At 33.2% G+C, this 19277-nt stretch overlaps 1 protein-coding gene across 1 annotated transcript; it reads left to right on the forward strand.

Annotated features, from left to right (window-relative positions):
* Positions 1–285: 285 nt before the first annotated feature.
* On the forward strand, positions 286–18815 carry RSAD2 (radical S-adenosyl methionine domain containing 2). Its single transcript, XM_051976068.1, has 6 exons — positions 286–654; positions 5332–5493; positions 7552–7781; positions 12481–12630; positions 14695–14727; positions 15945–18815. Exons 1-6 carry the CDS (start codon positions 309–311, stop codon positions 16107–16109), a joined length of 1086 nt encoding a protein of 361 aa, XP_051832028.1. The 5' UTR covers positions 286–308; the 3' UTR covers positions 16110–18815.
* Positions 18816–19277: the final 462 nt, after the last annotated feature.

A 19277-nucleotide genomic window follows, 5' to 3' on the forward strand; every position in this document is an offset into this window, starting at 1 on the left:
CAATGCCCTAAATTAAGCTAAGGTATCCAGAACAGTACGATGTTGTGCTACCAGCACAGTGGGTGAAAGGGAATTCCTGACAAGGTAATTTCGTTTCTTCATAACATGGATTATGCAATTTCTTGTCTGAGTTCCAACTTTCATTTCACTAGAGGAGGAAATTGAAACTACTCAACTGAAAAGAAAAACAAGACATCACCTTACCACACGTGACACAGAAGCTAGCCCATGAGAGCCTTGTTATTTAACAGCAGGATTTGAAGTGAGTTTCAGTGGTGTGCTGTGCACAGCAGTAAGAGCTGGCAGAGATGTGGCTGCTCATGCTCACAGGCTTTGCTGAGAAGCTACTTTATGTTTTCAGCCTCCAGCTGACTTCTCTGTGGAAGATCCTGATACAGTTATACTCATTTGGAACACTGCTATGGCCCACAGGTGGCAAGAAGAGTCAGCATGGGAAGAAAAGAGGAGGAATAAGAGAAGGGACTGCAAGAGAAGAAGATGTATCAGGGCACTCTGTTAACCCTGTCAGTGTCAACTATCATTTCACACGCCAGTGTAACTACAAATGTGGTTTCTGTTTTCACACTGCTAAAACATCATTTGTGCTTCCCCTGGAGGAAGCCAAAAGAGGTCTCCTTATGCTTAAAGAAGCAGGTAAGTCTGACTTGAAATTCTTTAATTCCTAGAATAAAATGCTGGTAAGAGCCTTGGGTTCCCAGGCTGAAAATTCAAATCCTGGGTCCACTTCCTCTTATGGGAATTTAGAATTTGGAGACATGTTAGAGAACATTGAGCCCCTGAATTCCAAACTTTTTTTTGGTGTAATGGACTACTTTGGCTATCAGATAAAGCCTACAGAGCCCTCTCAGAATGATGTCTGTTGCCTATCATTCATAATTGAAGGATATGCTGTATTTCAATTGGAGGTGAGTGAAAATAAAAGATGCAATCTAGTATAGATTTATCCCACCAGAACTTGTCAATTGGGTCTCAGACAGGAGGAGGGAGTGAAGAAATACCTTATCAGGTGAGATATTAGAAAAGAGTTTATTGCACCACATGAAAAATGTTCAAACAAATAAATTGATAGGGATATTACAGAAGGTTTCAGGGTTTTATAGTAGAATTTGATTCTAACTTATTAAGAATACAAAAACAAAATACTTAAACATGGATGAATTTTAAATTGCATCATTAAAAGAAGCTTTCAAATTAAAATCCTTTGAGTATTGACAACTTTTTTCTAAATTGTTTTGGCTTAGGCATTCTAGTGAAGGAAGTACCTATAAATATTTTCTCTGGATGTCATCTTGAAGACAGTTTGCTTTCTGAGAATTCTCATGAGAGCAAAAATTGGGACACATAAAAAGAAAACCTCTCCTTAACTAGGGGTTGGAAAGTAGTAAGTAAGCGAAATTTGTGCTGCTGAATTTGTTTAATCAGAGTTTTTTGAGCTGATTGATGTTCAGTGGACAATGGTTCTCCAAATGAATACATGGTACCTGTGTTAATGTGAATATTCTCAGGAGGATAGCTCATTGACCTCTTCATTTAAAAAGTCACAAGCCAACAATTTGCCTTCCAGGAACAATTTATGATTTTGTCAGTTTCCCAATCACTGGGCACATAACCGATAATAACAATATGAGTACAGTACTAAGTTAAACAAGCAGATCCTAACTTGAAAGCAGAAGTGTCAACAGAATTGTAATCATGGCATACTTTATACATATGGACTACTTCAATCCTCCAAATAGAAAAATGGAATCTGGTCACTGAGGTTGGTTAACTATATCTTTATATGAAAACATAAGCTTTATAAGGCACTTTGCTCATAACTATTCTATGAAGAATGAAGTATAAGGATCATTAATTACATTTTACATATGAAGAAACCAAGGCACAGAGAGTTAAAGAAACTGCCCATAGTCTCATAGCTAGTAAGTTAAAATCAGAACTTGTCCCAAGCCCACTGACTCAAGGTCCATTGTACCTCCCACTATACATCTAACACTGAAGTTTGAATGTGAATATTAGTCATGATGATATCATGAAATATCAGTTGCTATTTTGAATAATTTAGGAATATTTCAAATATTTTATCTATAACTTCAAAACTGATTGTGAAAGTGGATAAATATCTTAAATTATCTAGTCTAAGAGTTCTTAAATTGGTATTGATGGGTAAACAAAATGGATCTCTGGATATTTTTAAAGGACCTAAGAATTTGTTTGTTTTTAATATTTGACAATTGTTTTTTACTATTATTGGTTTTCCTTGCAATCCTATATATTTTATGTCATGAATTTTTCATCATTATTCTGAGAATGGGTCCATAAACTATGTCAGACTATCAAATGGGTCAAAAATAGAAAAAAAGGTAAAGGGGTTAAAAGGTTAAGAACCTGTGAGTAGTTATACTTCTGTCTTCAAATCCAACCTTTTTTTCACTGCAGCATGTTGCCTTTCCCAGAATATGAAATATTTTAGAATGATGTTCCCAGAATCACAACAGTGATTGTAAAAACTTTGTAGGTTTTGAGCAGAGAAGTAGAAACAACTTCTTGACAGTGCTCAGTCATTGTTCAGTTGTGTTTCACTCTTGTGACCCATTTGGAAGTTTTCTTGACAAAAATATTAGAATGATTTTCCATTTCCTTTTTCCAGGATTAAGTGACTTGTCTAGAGTCATACAGCAAGTAAGTATGAGACCAAATTTGAACAAAGGAAGAGAGTTTTCCTAATTCAAAACCCAGCCTTTCATCCTCTCTGCCACCTAGCTATCCTAGATTTTCTACTTTTTTTTTTAAAGAAGAAATGCTTAGTGTTCAAAGATACAGCTCTATTTTGAATGTAGTACTCAATTTCCATCTTAAGATGGAGACAACATGGACTTCAGAACACAAGAATATCGATCATAATTTATCTTAGTTATGACTCAGGATAATCATAGTGAACATCAACTATAGTATGAAACCATAAAATAGTAATGCTTTAGGTAGTGCACTGTTGCTATGTGAAGGCTATTTGCCCCTTTGCTAACTGATCATATATTGCACTGCTTATAGTGTTTTATTTTCTCTGGACCTTTGCAGTTCTCAGTTTCGTGGGATATGCTTCTTTTCATGAATTGCTATTTAGGCATCTCCCATCTGCCACTGATTCTTCTGCCCATTGCAGATTGATTCTGCACTCATGATTCTCCATTTTCCCCATTTTTTCTAGTTTTTCTCTTTGCTTTGTTTCTAGCTCTCTTATATTTCTAGATTCAAAGCCCACAAAGTCTCTTGTAGCATTGTTGTCCAACAAGACAGTGGTATTCTAGAGAACAAAGTAAAAAGATAGAGCTAGTATTTTCACTGGTGTTTATATATGAAAATACATGTATTTAACTTTCAGATCTTTGAAAATGTGGTTTGTGTGAAGGCTTTGTGTCATAATATTTATCTTTTTCCAATAGTGAGGATTTTTTCATTACTTCTTTTACGTCTCTTTAATACTTAAGTTTTTGGTCCAGACATAAGATTTCAATAGTACGTGTGTTAGGGATGGTGATATAAAGGGGACTTTTGGGATGAAAATTACATTCATTAAATCTTTTGATTTGAGTAATTAATGACAATATATGAGATTATAAACAGTTGCTCTTGACATTCCCCAAGGTAAAAAGCATTACAGTTAGAAAAAATTTAGATTAGACTTTGGGAAATTGAAAATTTTCCCAAGAGAGGCTACAATAAACCCTCATTTTATAGATGATGATCTAAGATGGGATGATCCAGGCACTATGTTGTCTCCTGATACCATGATGTCTCCATCTTAAGAAACACATGCTTTTTAACTTTCTAAGGTTATTTGGATGAAAAGACAAACATACTAACAATTAGAGCTGAACATAAGTCAAAAAAAAAAATGCCACCAAAGATTCCTTTCTCCTCTCCTTGAAATTCCTGGGGCTGAGCTGGATAAGTACTGTTATTCCTACCTTTTCTTCTGCTATTTGTATAACCTTGGGCCTTTCCATTCTTCAGCTTTCTCATCCATCAAAAAAAAAAAAAAAAGATTTGGACTAGAGGATTGTAGGTAGAAGAAGGGAAGGATAGAAGGACAGATTGAATTAGATGGCCTTTTATAATCCTGTCCAGGTCTGAATTCTGTAATTTTGTGAAAGATAGATTTAATAAAATGATGCCCTTACCACCTATCTCCTATCCAATAAACTGCCTACTAACCATATAATTTCATAATTCTATCCTATGTCTCTGAACTATGGACCACTATCTCATTAATCTTCCTTGATGATTTTGGATTAAATCATTTTCTCCTTAATCTGTGCTTATATGTGTTAGTAATCAGGTCTATTTAACTCCTTTTGGCACATTATTCACTACTTTTCAATATTCCGTTGCATAGTAATCAAACTTTCTTGTCTTCTCATTTAATCCTCCAACTGAATTGTAAGGCTGTTGAGAGAAGAGACGTCAGACCTTTCAATTTAGAGCTGGAAGGAACATTAGAAATATTCTAGATCCAAATACTTTTTTTTTGATTGATGAGAAAACTGAAGAATGGAGAAGTTAAATGGTTGAATCGAGGTTGCAAAAATAGCAGGAAGGACAGTCAAGAAAAACGCTCAGTTTATAAAATCCACGATCATAACCCTGGAGCAAAAAAAAAAAAGAAAAAAGAAAAAAGAAACTCAGAGAACAGTTAAGCCAACCCCCTCATTTCATACATGAGGAAACTGAGGCTCATGGAAATGAAGCTATTTATCACACAGAAAGCACCAAAGAAAGGAATCTGAATACAAGTCTTCTGACCTTAAATCCTCCAAATCATATAACTTACATTTCTTTTTTTCCTGTTATCTTGTACAATGCTTTGCACATTTCAAGTACCTACTATGAATTAGATACTGCTCAAAAACGTTTAATAATTAAATCCAATGAATTAAGATTACATTTCAATAATCTAAAAGCCAAAAGTTTTAAAGCTAAAGTTATTTTGACATTTAAAAATGCTGCATAACAATTATGAATATGGACATTCTATTTTCTATTTGTTTTTTAAATAAGTTTTTTTCTATGTACTTACAAAATTGCTAAGTGATTAAAGGATTATTTATAAGTTAACAAATCCAAACACAAAGCATTCTGTAAAGGTCAGTTATTATCTAGCTAGTAGTTCCTAGTGTGCTACTTGACTATAAGGACTGAATTGTTTTTCATCCTTTTATTTTGGCTTTTTGACAGCAGCCTTTGCATTTAGCAGGTGTATAATGAATAGTTGTTTAATTTAAAATAAAAAAAAATTCCTCTGCCATTTGTCAGGTATGGAGAAGATTAACTTCTCAGGAGGAGAGCCATTTTTACATGATAGGGGAGAATTCCTAGGCAAGTTGGTGAAATTCTGCAAAAAAGATCTAAAACTCCCCAGTGTCAGCATTGTGAGTAATGGAAGCCTGATCAGAGAGAGATGGTTCAAGGATTATGGTGAGTGGCATTCTTGTGTGTTTAGTATTTTGTGTGCTACTTTTTAGTATTGTTGAAATCTATTCTTTCTTTCTCCTGGATGGCTCCTAGGCCAACTGTGCTATGAAATTAGAATAGGGAAAAATCGAAACTCCCAGAAACTTTCTGCAAATTATCTGTACAGTTTGAGTTCAGCAGAGACCTGAGCAAGTAACAATCATAGGTTTTGGAGCTGTAAAGTTTTTAAGAAATTATGTAATCCAGATTCTCTTTTTTTGTTTTGTTTTGTTTTTTCTGAGGCAATTGGGGTTAAGTGACATCCAGGGTCACATACAGATTCTCTTTCAACAGCAGAAGAATGAAATCTGGAGAAAGAAAATGGTTTAAACCAGCTTATCCATTTAGCATGAAATTAAAGCAATATCTGAACCTAGGCCTTCTGATTTCCAATACATGATATCATTAGGCCTAGGACATAGCTCATGGGACAATTACTCTGAAGGCCATCTAGTCCAAAACCCCTTACTTACAAAAATGAGGAAACTGTAGAGACTGTGGTTTGCCCAAAAGCACACAGATACAGGAAGTAATTAGCTGAGATGGAATTCAAATTCATTCAACTCACATCCTCAGGTTTCAAGATGCAACTTGAATGATAATCAATAAATGAATCAAGAGAAATGTGTTCTAGTTCCAATCCTGCAACTGTCTAGTCTTATTAAGTGAACAAGTCTTTTGACTTCAGTTTTACATCAATTAAATAGGAGTATTGAATTAAATCATCTGTAAAATTCCTTTTTCTATACTATGAATTCTCTGGCTCTACAGGTAAAATTTTGCATTATAGGAAGAAGGAACATAGGTGATGACATGGATAGAACATGATCATAAAGTCGTGGGATCATGGAATTTAGAATAAGAGGAGACCTAACACATTATCTAGAACTCAGCTTTTTAAATTTGGGTTGTGACTCCCATATGAAATCTCATAACTGAATGAAGGGGATTAAAATTATGATTTATTATCAGTAAATGTTTGATTTATATATCTATTTTATATACTTATATATCCAGAGTCACATAAAAATTTCTCAGCAAAAAGAGGTCACTAGCAGAAAAAAGTTTAAGAAACTCTGATCTAGACTAGCTTCCCTATTTGCAAAGAAGAGCACTCTAAATCAGACAGGAGAAGTAATATACTCAAGGCCATATAGGCATTAAGTAGCAGAGTTGGCAGTTCCTATGATTCCAGGTCATTTATTTGGATCGACTAGAATGGAGAGATACATTGTAGGACAGCTGGAATTAATAATTAAAAAGCTAACATTAATAGAGCTCTTCAAGGTTTTTTGAACATCTAACATACAATATTACAAGTCTAGGATGCAAGTACCAAAAGATTTGTCTAAGGTGAGATAGCTGGTAAATGTTAGAGTTTTCTCATTACTGAGGAGGTTGGACCATATGAAAACTCTTTCACTCTTCTCATAGTCTATGTTTCTATGTCCCTTACTTGACACTTGGCATTTTCAATATATATATTTATATTTATATTTAAAACCTTTCATATTTATTCATACTTTTCAAAATATATATGCACAAAAAGGGAGATTTGCAATAGGAAATACTGCCTTACATGTAACACAAATTACAATAAATTTATGATTGGATCACACATGAGTAAGAATCTAAATCAAGTTAATCCTCACAAGTCCATTTCCTAGCCAAACTGAGGCTATAGAAAGCAATATGGTATATGAATTATGTTTCAGAAAGTTGGGGAAAAAAGAAATTCCCCTTTTTTTAATAGGACAGAGAAAAAAAAATAAATAGAAAACTATGTTAGATTTCATGGCTTCTGAGGTCCATTCTCTTCACATAGACACATATATACACAACTATATTCATATATACAAATATATGCAATATAAACTTTGAGACATATGGATGTAAATGTAATAAAATACATATACATATATATTCATATATATTTGCATACATTGGTGAAGATTTATAAGTTATTTACTATACCTAGTTCTTTGAAAAGGAAAAATGAATACTTTGTTTTTTCCCCTCCAGGTGATTACCTAGACATTCTTGCTATTTCATGTGATAGTTTTGATGAGCAAATCAATGCACTGATAGGCCGTGGACAAGGGAAGAAGAATCATGTGGAAAACTTGTGGAAGCTGAGGAGGTGGTGTGCAGATTATAAGGTTGCTTTTAAGATCAATTCTGTTATTAACAGATTTAATATGGAAGAAGATATGAATGAGCAAATTCGATCTTTAAATCCTGTTCGCTGGAAAGTAAGTACATTAAATATTTGTCAGATTTTTTTTTTTAAGTAAAGCAACATTTTAGAGAAGTTATTGATGGAGTTTGAGACAACTCAAACTCAGTGAAGACTCTCAGCTTAGAAATAAGGGATCTAAGTTCTGTTTCATTTGTGCTCTCCCCATTCTCAGTTCTCCATCTACAATATGCTTAGTAATCCATCTGAAATGAATGTCATAGAGCCTACAAATCTTGTCTCATGTAACTACCCATATCATCCTAAAACCTTCAAGAGAGGATCCATTTACCAGGCTACAGATCTTTCTCTGGTTCTTTTCCTCTGTTTCTCCATTTACAAAATAGCAATAATAGTCCTTGGGGAGACAATGAGGGGAAAAGCCAAAAGATATATTAAACAATTAGAAACTCCTCAAAAGAAAGGCTATTTATTATTACAATTTTCTTTAAGATAGTGATAGGAACCAGATTTGTGGTTTAATTGGCTTAAAAAACTTCCAGTTGAGAAAACTTCCTCTCCTAATTCAGGTCAACACCTTTCTTTCAACTCTATACTCTCTTGACTGAAAACTGAGATTTAGGATTTTTTCAATTTTATCTTTGTTAAATCCATGGGCTTCCATCACAATTCCCCATGTAGTACTGTACCCCATGTTCTTTCTGCTCTTTATAGTGCCTTTTCCTATTAGAATGTAAGCTCCCTGAGAGCAGAGATTTTCTTGTCAATGCATCTCTACTCTTAGCCTAGTGCCTGACTTATAGTAAAGCACTTAATAAATGCTTGATCTAACAATCCAGATTTCATCTGATCTTACAATCTTAGAGAGATGCTAGCCTAGAGTAATGAAAGACTCAGTGACTTATCTAGGGTCACAAAACATGTAAAAATTCAATAAAAATCATTATTTATATATTAAAATGGCTTTTTAATAAATAATTTTACATCTCAAAGGGCAAATAAATTATTATAAACGGAAAATATGAGAAGCAGCCTAAATCAGAAGAAAGGGAGCTAGTCTTAAAACTGAGAGAGATTTTGCATTCAACTTTGACATCTTGCCCGGGAGTTCTCAGCAAGTCTTTTAGTCTTTCTATGCATTAGATGGCTCTAAGATGATAAGATGGAATCCTGCTTCTAATACTTTCATTTGTTTCATTGTTGCATAAAATGGGAAGAATCTTGTATTTTGGAAATATTTTTAATTTTTTGATTCTTTTGTTTTATTGTATTAATTTCTGAAGGTATACCTATACTTTTCCCCACCTGAACATCCCTCTTACAAATAATAATAATTAAAAAGAAAGAGGGAGATAGAAGCAGTTTAGCAAATTCAAACATATATCTTTAATCTGAAAGTATATTCACAGTTCCTCACCTATATTCTTCACTCCTGCAATTAAAGAAGGTGAATTTTCTCAATGCTTTTCTGAGCATTTTTACAGTCTTCAGTTACTTTTTTTTTGGTCATTGTTCTTTCTGCTGAGATTTTTGTAGTCATTTTGGATGTTGTTTTCATTTTTCTACTTCATTCTGCATGTGTCCATGTAAGTCTTTGCATGTTTTTCTGAACTCTTCATATTCATCTTATGCTGCAGTCATATTATATTATATCGGAATGGACCATAATGTGTTTAGCAATCTCCAAATTGTTGGACATTTATTTTGATTCTAGTTATTTTCTACCACATTAATTTTTTTCTATTTACATTTGACAAATACAAGACCTTTATATTATTTTATCTGCTTGGTTGTCTCAGCAATAAAACCTCTATGCCCAAGAATATGAGTCATTTAACCACTTTTGAAAAAAAAAAACATAATTCTAAATAGTTTTCTACAATGGTTGTATTGCTCAAATAGTATGTTAGTAGAAAACTTTCCATCACTCCACCATAACTGATTCATCTTTTTTTTTTTCATTTTAGCCAACTTTGGGGACATAAGATAGTATATATTATTAAAGTTCTATTAGTTTGGCTGTTTCTTATTGTTGGTGATTTGGAGAACTACTGATACAATAGGAAAAAAAATAACTGACCCTAGAAGATGATCTCAGTCAAATTCCTTCTCCAAAATGTACAAGTTTTTAGGTCCTAGTTTCCATAAAATAAGGAATGCAAACTATAGGAAGTCTGAGATTCCTCCCAGCTCTAAATCTATAAACCTAATCTTCTGTAATTGTTAGTAGTTTGGAAGTCTTTTTTCCCCAAAGAACTGTTTTTTTCACACCTTTTGACTGCGAATCTATGAAAAATGACTTTTGATGTTATTTGTCTGTATTCATTCTTTACATATCTGGTCCTTATCAGAGATATTTAATGCAATTTTTTTTCAATTAACAATTTTCTTTCTTATCCTTGTTGCACTGGTTTTGTTTCTTCAGAAGCTCGTTGGTTTCATATAATTGAATTTTCTTAATCTTCGCCCTTTGTTTGATCAAGAATTCTCTATTATACTAGCCATAGTTGTGAAAGATGTCATCAATCTATTTTTCTCCAATCTTTTTTTTTCTTTGCAATGTGACCTTTTGCTCACATATTTCCATTTGGAACTTATTGGAATATATGACATAAGATGTCAGTCATAAATCTAGAGTATGCCAAAATGTTTTGCAGTTCTCCTAGCAATTTTTGTCACGTGGAGAGTTTTTCATGAAGTAATTTATTTTCTCTGTTTTATTGAACACTATGTCAGTAGATTAAATTGGTTCCAAATTTTATATATATCTTAATTGTTTTTTTTCTCTATTTTTTTGGCCAATACTAAGTACTCTTCATGATCCTGCTTTATAGGATAATTTGAGAATTGGGAATGATAGAAGAAACTATATTCAAGTATCATAACTTCAAAGAAATATTCCGGTAGTGATCTTTAATATTTGGGAGGGAGTAGTGAATGATGCCTTATTTCTTACAATAGATGGTTCAATAATTGTCAGCTTGCTAAATAATGATTGTGCTTCAATATGAAATAATATTTGGATCTCCTTCCTACCCCAGCTTTGGCCCATTTATCACACCAGAAATATAGAACTTTAGACTTATATGATGTAATCATCAGCCAGAAAAAAATTTACAAGGCCAAAACCAGGGCCACAAGGAAAGGGTATAGCATCCAGGGAAAAGGGGATGGGTTGGTTGGAGTAATTATTTAGTGGTTTAATGAAAGATATAAAACATTAAAATACTCTTTTCTCCTTGAAGGGAATTAAAGACTTATTCTTATTTTCTTCTTTTTCATCTGATGGGTTTGGACAAGATGATCACTGGGATCTTTTTACACCCTGACTTTCAATGATCTTATGATCTATTCAAAACAGCTATGTGGCAGTTACAGTGTAACATAATAAATACTTGGTTTAGATCTTTAATTATCCACTTGGAAAGAGTTCACTCATATTGTTTGCTACAAAGTAAATCTTGCCAAAAATACATACCAAGTTTATCTTATGTCTTCCATTAAGCATAGACTTTTTTTTATGAAAATATACAGGTTAATTTTACATTTGTGCTATTCTAATAGTCTCCTAATTTAACTTCATTCCCTAAGCTTCTTCCTGCTCCAATCTATTCTCTACACAATAGCCAGGTATATTGTTAAAGCACAGATCTGAGCATTTCAGTCCTCTGCTCCATAAATGCTGATGACTCCCCCGCTTTAGAATCAAATACAGATTCTTCTGACATTTAAAGCCCATTATAATCTGATGGCATCCTACCATTTCTGCCTTGTTAAACCATTTTCTTCATATTATCTACATCCCAACCAAACTGGAATTCTTGCTGTTTTTTACACAGTTTTCTACCTCCTATGTCAAAGTTCTTATATAACTGTTCCCCATGCTTGAATTCCTTTCTTCTTTATCTTTACCTTTTGCAATCACTTTTTAAAAAATTATTTCAGTGATATTCAACTCTTTGTTACCATTTAGGGTTTTTTAGGTAAAGATACTATAGTGGTGTGCCATTTACTTCTCCAGCTCATTTTATAGATGAGACGCTAAGGTAAGCAGGTTAAGTGACTTATCTAGGGTTATACAACTAATAAGTGTTTGAGGTCAGATTTGTTCTTAGCAACATGAGTTTTCCTGACTTCAGAATCAGAACTCGATCCAATGTACAAACTAGCTGACACTTGGAAACACTAATTTCCTCTAAAATTTAGTTCAAGTTCCATATCCTACATGAAATCTTTTCTGGTTCTCTCCAAAAGCTAGTACCTCTCCCAAATTACATTGTATTTATTAATATTATATATACTTGTTTTTGTATTTTCCCCTTAAAACATGTAAATTCTTTGACTGTTTCCTTTCTGTCCTTGTTTTCCTGTCACTAAGTGACTTGCACATTTTCCTGAAGCAGATCAAAAAATTATATTAGTTGAAATGTACATTTAACCTATTTGGCACTTCCTGGAGTATGCACAAGAATAAAAGATTGTGTAAGTGTTTTATAAATATGAATAATAATTAATGTTATTTAAAGCATCTGTTGAATTTTTCTGTGCTGGGTGAAATTCTTCCTTCTTTACAGACCTACAGGAATTACTTACTTGTCCCTAAAATGACTCTTTTATGTAACAAACTTTTGTTTAATTCAAAGGGAGTTTTGTGTGTAAAAGAGAGAGGAAAGTGAGCTGTAGGAGAGCATGTTCTAATGCCTTCATAATGAAAGCTACTTTGAAGAAAGCAATGATAATCCTCTGTCTTTCAGGTGTTCCAGTGCCTTATCATTGAGGGTGAGAATGCTGGGCAAGAAGCCCTGAGGGAAGCAGAGAGATTTGTTATTAGTGATGAGGACTTTGAAAAATTTCTAGACCGGCACAAAGGCATCTCCTGTTTGGTACCTGAATCTAATAAAAAGGTAATAATGAGCAAGAGTTATTTCTTTTGCTGTTAGAGAAATCTAAATTAAACACAATCATTGTTGAATCATTTATTTTTATGGGGATGGGACTTCAGAACTCCTCTAGAACAAGCTCTTTGTGTTACTGAAACCTAGTAAGCAGAAGACTCTTGCTCTATGTTATATAGGTAGCAAGTAGCAGAGTCAGAATTTGAACCCAGAGCTTCAGACTTCAGATCCTTAAACTCTTTCCACTTCACCATGAGGAGTATTTAGGGTCCTGAGGAACTCTATTTGAATTCCTCCTCTCTGTGACCTCACATAAAGAACTAAACTCTCTTGACCTCAGTGTCCCCATCTGTAGAATGAAGGAGCTTGATCTCTAAGCTTTTGCTTTTAGGTGTACATATTATTAAATAATTTTTTTCAGTTCCAGAAATCCTATTCACATACTTTGAAAGGAATTATAGATTTTCCTTTCTGAGAGACTACATGATGTAGTGGAAATATATTTATTTCCACTACATCATGTAGTCTCTCAGAAAGGAAAATACACACACACACACACACACACACACACACACACACACGCAAATATTGTGTGTGTGTGTGTCTGTGTGAGATGGGAGTGTGAGAGAGAGACAGACACATAATCAGAAAGAGAGAGAAGATAGAAAGAGGGATAGAGAGAGAGAGAGAGGAGAGAGACACAGAAAGAGAAGAGAGAAAAAGAGAGACATACAAATAGACAAAGACAGACAGAGAATCTAGTCTCAGATATTTCTTAATTAGTGGCTCTGAGCAAATTTCTATGTCTCTGTCTGAAATAGTACTCACCTCCCAGGGTTGTTGTGAAAATCGAATGAAATATTTGTGAAGTTCTCCATAAGTCTTAAAATGCTATTTATTATCCTTTTACTCTTGACTCTTAAGTATTTGTGTGAACATAAACAAATTATTACTTCAAAGAATCTCAAATTTGGAAAGGCTTTAGAAGTTATTTAATTCAATTGGTACTAGAACAGAAATTCTCTTTTTTACAGCATTTCTGAAAAGAGATATTGTTTTTTTGCTATGTGGCAGTTACAGTATAACATAATAAATACTTGGTTTAGAATCAAAGGCTCTGGTTTCAAATTCTGACTTTTCTAAAACTTAATATTTGTGTAATCCAGGACAAACTACTTTCCCTCTCTGAACTTCAATATTCCTCTTCTGTAAAATAAAGTAATAAGACTAAATGATTTCTGAAATACCCCTTAGCTCTAAGGTTTGGTGGGAAAGCTGTTGGTCATGGCTCCACCAACCCCACCCCCCACCCCCAGTCCCTTGATTTCTGGATAGTTCTAATTGTTAGAAAAATATTTCCTGGTATGGAATACATATCTGCCTCTCAAAGCTCTCTACCAATTGTTTTTAGTTAATTTCTCTATGGCCAACTAGAGTATGACTAATCCTTCCTCTACTTAACAGCCCTTCAAATATTTGAAGATAGCTATTATTTTTCAACCAATCCCCATATAGCATAATCTCTAGGTACTTCACCATTCTTCAAATTCTTTTCTAGTTTTCAATGTTCTTTTTAAATAAGAACTGAACACAATAACCCAAATGTGATCCAATCAGGGATCATCACTTGACTGTCCTGCTTCTATAGTGGAAGGTGGGACTTCATGATCTGTTGGTCTCCTTTCAGCTCTAAGATGTTATGAATCTATGAAAACTATACTTTCATCCATGTGGGACTTCTGTTGACATTGATCCTTCAAAAGTTGCTATGGTCAAAAGATTCACCATTTGTTAATCACCCTTTCAATGGGGAGCCTTTCACAGGCCTCATTTCACAGGCAGGCTGTCACTAGGACTTTAAAGAAATTTTGCCATTCTGTCAATATAAAGTTATTATAAAATAAAATATTTTTAAAAAAGAAATATTGCCAATTTAATATAGTTGAACAGCTCAATGTCTGCTGACAAAACTTTCAAGGACTACACCTCCATGTTGCAATGGAGCATTTGAATAATGTTTGGTCATGTTAAGAAAAATTAAAATTTTTGATGATTTTTTCCTTTGTATTGCAGATGAAAGATTCATACCTTATTCTGGATGAATATGTAAGTTGACAAGTTATAAAAACAATATTGTTTGCAAATAAGTTAAGCACAACAATTATAATTATATTTTAATGAGCTAAGCCAGGTTTATATTTTTGAGTGCTTCTTAAGAACCATTTCATATTCCTCAAAGAATGATATTAACAAATAATTATTTCTTGTCAAAATAAATAACCATTTAGAATTGTTTATGGAAAATATTCATTGTTAGTAGGTTTTTTTTTTTTTTTTTAGTTTTCTTGAAAATGAATTGTGCTCTATAAATGTCAGAATCCATTTTAGGATTGAGATTGTCTCTACAGAATACAAGATAGAATTATGATTTGGCAATTATTCAGTATAACTGGTATGGTACAAAGTCAATTTGTATAACTGAAGAGCAGAGTTTTTGTTTTTGAGGGCAAAATAATTTCTTTGGGATTGTTAAAAGATCATAGTAGCACTACCCCTGAAATCAGGAGGGCCTGAGTTCAAATTTGACCTCAGACACTTAACTCTTCCTAGCTGTGTGATCCTGGGCAAGTCACTTAACCCCAATTGCCTCAACAAAGAGAAAAAAAAAAAAAAAAGAGCATTGTCTTGGGTATCAATAAACCTGGCCTTCCCCACTAGCTATCTGGGTTTTTGGTGGGAAAGTGATTCCACTGCTGTTGGCCTTAGCAATTCCATCTGTAAATAAATGGACTGAGTTCCATTCGTGTGGTTCAGAATCTCTCATTTGGTTGATGAGTTTTCTCAGAGTAGCCAAATGATCTGCTAGATCACTATTTTGCTTTGTGAGAACCACATGTGAGCCAAAATTCAGGTTATAAAATTGTAGTTTATTTCAATTCAACTAAACTTTGTTGTATTATTTGTACAAATAAGTACAAAAACATAGCCTCTACCTACAAGAAACGTAAGATTTCTGCTCTTGTCTTTTCAACTCAATAACAATTTATGGAGCTCTATGATCACATAGCAACCAGAAAAAAGAGCAGGCTCAGATCTCTTAGGACCTTTATTTTATATATGACCTTTATTTTTTATATATATGTATATATATATGTTTATATATATGTATATATAATATATATATATATGGGGGTAGAAAAGGAGAAAGGGAGAGAAAACCAGAAATGTAAAGCCAAGAGTTGTTAGGCCCTTACTGAGTTGTAGAGACTGTAGGTGATACATGCATTTCAGCATGTACTAATATTCTATCATAAATTTTCTAGATGCGCTTTCTGGATTGTACAAGGGGCCGAAAGGATCCTTCTAAATCAATTCTGGATGTGGGGGTAGAAGAGGCCATAAAATTCAGTGGCTTTGATGAAAAAATGTTTTTCAAACGAGGAGGAAAGTATGTATGGAGTAAAGCAGACCTTAAATTGGACTGGTAAAGATAATGAAAACATTGGTGCGTCTGAAAAGGAGATCCTTAAGATAAATGAGGGACCATCTTTTTTAACAGTGTAATCCTTTTTCTGAACTACTTCTGAAGAACATTTTTTTTAATCATACAAATACTTCATAGGAATTTAGACTTTACAGGTCATCTATTCCAACACCTTCATTTTACAGAGGAGGAAGCCAGCTACCGCCTGTTAAAGAGACATGTTAAAAGAGACAAATGAGAAAGCTGAATAGGACTTGAATGCCTCTTGCAGTGCCCAGTATGATCACTAGGGGGCATATGGCTATTATGGAATACCCTCCACAGTAGAAAATCATGTTGAATTTTCTAGCCTTTTGCTTGGAGACAGCAAAGACACTGTGAGAAAAATTGGTAAATGTTTTTCTAATGATAGTATAACCACTTTAATGAAAATAATGCCTTGCTATTTGGCTGAATTGATCTTTCCAACAAATGGGAAAGAAAATTTACCCGTGTGTGTGCTTTACATTTTTTTCCTAGTTAATTTTTGTCTAGAGTACTGTATCTTTAATCACAAAAGTTTTGGTTTGAATCCTGGCTAAATGATTCTTTTCAGATCTAAGTGTATAGTACTATGATCTCTTGAAGTACCTAGTTAACCCCTCACTTATGGCTTAGTATTTTAAAGTATGCATTTAATAAATATTTATTAATTACATACTATAGGTTAGGCACTGGTGCTAACCATTAGGATACAAAAAGAGGCAAAGCCCCTCAAGTTTACATTCTAATGGGGGAGACAACATACAAACAAATATATACAAAACAAATTATATATAGGATAAATAGGAAATAATTAAGAGGGAAAACATTGGGATTAAGAATGGTTAGGGAAAACTTACTATAGAAGGTGAATTTTAGTTAGGACTTAGTGGGATTTTTATTATTAGTTCATCAATTTACAATTAGAAGAGATTTCAGAAGGCAACTAAATGTATTGCCCTCATTTTAAAGGTAGAGAAACTTGAATATAAGGAAACAGAGGCCTTAGGTGACTTAGATAGTATCATAGAGGCCTTAATTATCAGAAGTAAGAGTTGACTCAAGGTCCTGACTCCAAAGCCAACACTTTTCTTACCCTAATACACATAATTATTCACTATTATGCAATTTTGTTTCAGTATTCTTGAATGGGTAGGTGGGGAAATATTTAGAGACAAAATATCTCTGTTTACAAATATTTGAGGTTCAATGTTTCTGGAGATTTTTATTTTGTTTTGCATTGTTGCATTGTGTTTTTCTTTGGAATATTACTTCTTTGGAGACAAAGAAATTCCTAATTTCAGACATTTCCATATCAGTATTCTAGCCCTGTCTCATATTTCTTTAGTGCTTTAAGGTTTACAAAATGCTTTTTTTTGATAATAAATCAGTAAGTTTGTTCAAATGTTGCTATCCTCATTTTATAGGTTAGAAAAGTAGGTCTCAGAGGGGAAATGGATTACTCATGATTACACTCAACTACAGCGCAACAACTTGAGTAAAATTAAGAGAAGTCATATGTTAAAAAACAACTTTTGTTTAACTTACATTAAATGATCAATAAGCATTTATCTTATTAAGAGGTAGGAGCACTTCAACAATGAGATGAACCAAATCAGTTCCAATAGAGCAGTAATGAACTGAACCAGCTACACCCAGGGAAAGAACTCTGGGAGATGACTATGAACCACTATATAGAATTCCCAATCCCTCTATTTTTGTTTGCCTGCATTTTTGATTTCCTTCACAGGCTAATTGTACACTATTTCAAAGTCCGAATCTTTTTCTACAGCAAATTTAAATTATTTAACATGTATTGGTCAACCTGCCATCTGGGGGAAAGGGTGGGGGGGAAGGAGGGAAAAAGTTGGAAGAAAAGGATTTGTAACTGTCAATGCTGAAAAATTACCTATACATATATTTGTAAATAAAAACCTATAATAAAAAAAAAAAGAGGTAGGAGCTAGGGATACAAATTGAAAGTTATACTCTCAGAAGAGTATAAAATGGAGCATTGATTATATAATCTTCTACATTTATGCTTATGTTGTTACATGGAGTTTTGACTAGTTAGAATCATAACTAGAAATGTTGATGCTCAAGACAAATCACACAAGGCTCAGAGAAAAGCAATTTGAAATATTCTCTCAAATGAACTTTTTAAGAGAAATTTAATTGAGAAGCAAAGTAGAGAGATGACAGGCCACAAATCCATTGGCAAAACAAGTCTCTTTTGAATTATACTATCTGATAGTTTCTTATTCTGACTTATTCTGACTAAAAAAATTATTTTTTAGTCTCTATATGTTCGGGATAGCACCTAAGAGGTGCTAAACTCAGTAATTTATATAGTTATTTCTACTCCAAGATTTATCAGTGATGCTACTGTTCTCTACATTCCAGTGATCTGGGGTAAAGTATTATTACTGTTACTCTAGTTTTGTTTGTATGACATAAAGATAAAGGTTTACAAAACAAGCTGTATCATATAAACTGATCATTACGAATTCTCTCATCTTCCAGAATGTGCTATGTTGTAATAAGCTATATTTGATGTCTTTGATTTTGTACTTGTTTTTAAAAAATAAGTGTGGGGATGAAAGTTTGTTTTTTTATTATATTTTCCTGTATTATGATAACTTTAGACATTTGTGAAGTGTATGTTGAAATAAAAATGTTTTAGCATTTATTCCTCTGTTTATGTTGTTATTTTACAAATTGTTCTTTTGATAAACTTTGTTTTATATCAGTTATTTAAAGTTTTCCCAGGTTTCTCTGCAATCACCCTTTTCATTATTTTTCATGATCTAAAAAGGTTTTATTACATTCCTATACTGCAAATTATTCTACCATTTTCCATTTGACAGTGACCTCTTTAATTTCCAGATTATAAAGAGCTACATAGAATATTTAAGCTACTATAAATATTTAGGCACATATAATTCACTCTCCTCTTAGAAGTATGCATTTTTCTACAAATATCACAGTGTACTGAATTCAGGATAAGGCATGAGGTTCCCAGAAATAATTGTGTATGTTCATTAAAAACCTTCACTAAGAGCTGGTATATTTTAATAATTAGCAGAATTATCAGTAATGAATGACTACATATCCAATAATCTAATGAGCACTAAGCTTTGATGATATAACA

The sequence above is a fragment of the Antechinus flavipes genome, chromosome 2, assembly GCF_016432865.1.
Source record: "Antechinus flavipes isolate AdamAnt ecotype Samford, QLD, Australia chromosome 2, AdamAnt_v2, whole genome shotgun sequence".
NCBI lineage: Eukaryota > Metazoa > Chordata > Mammalia > Dasyuromorphia > Dasyuridae > Antechinus > Antechinus flavipes.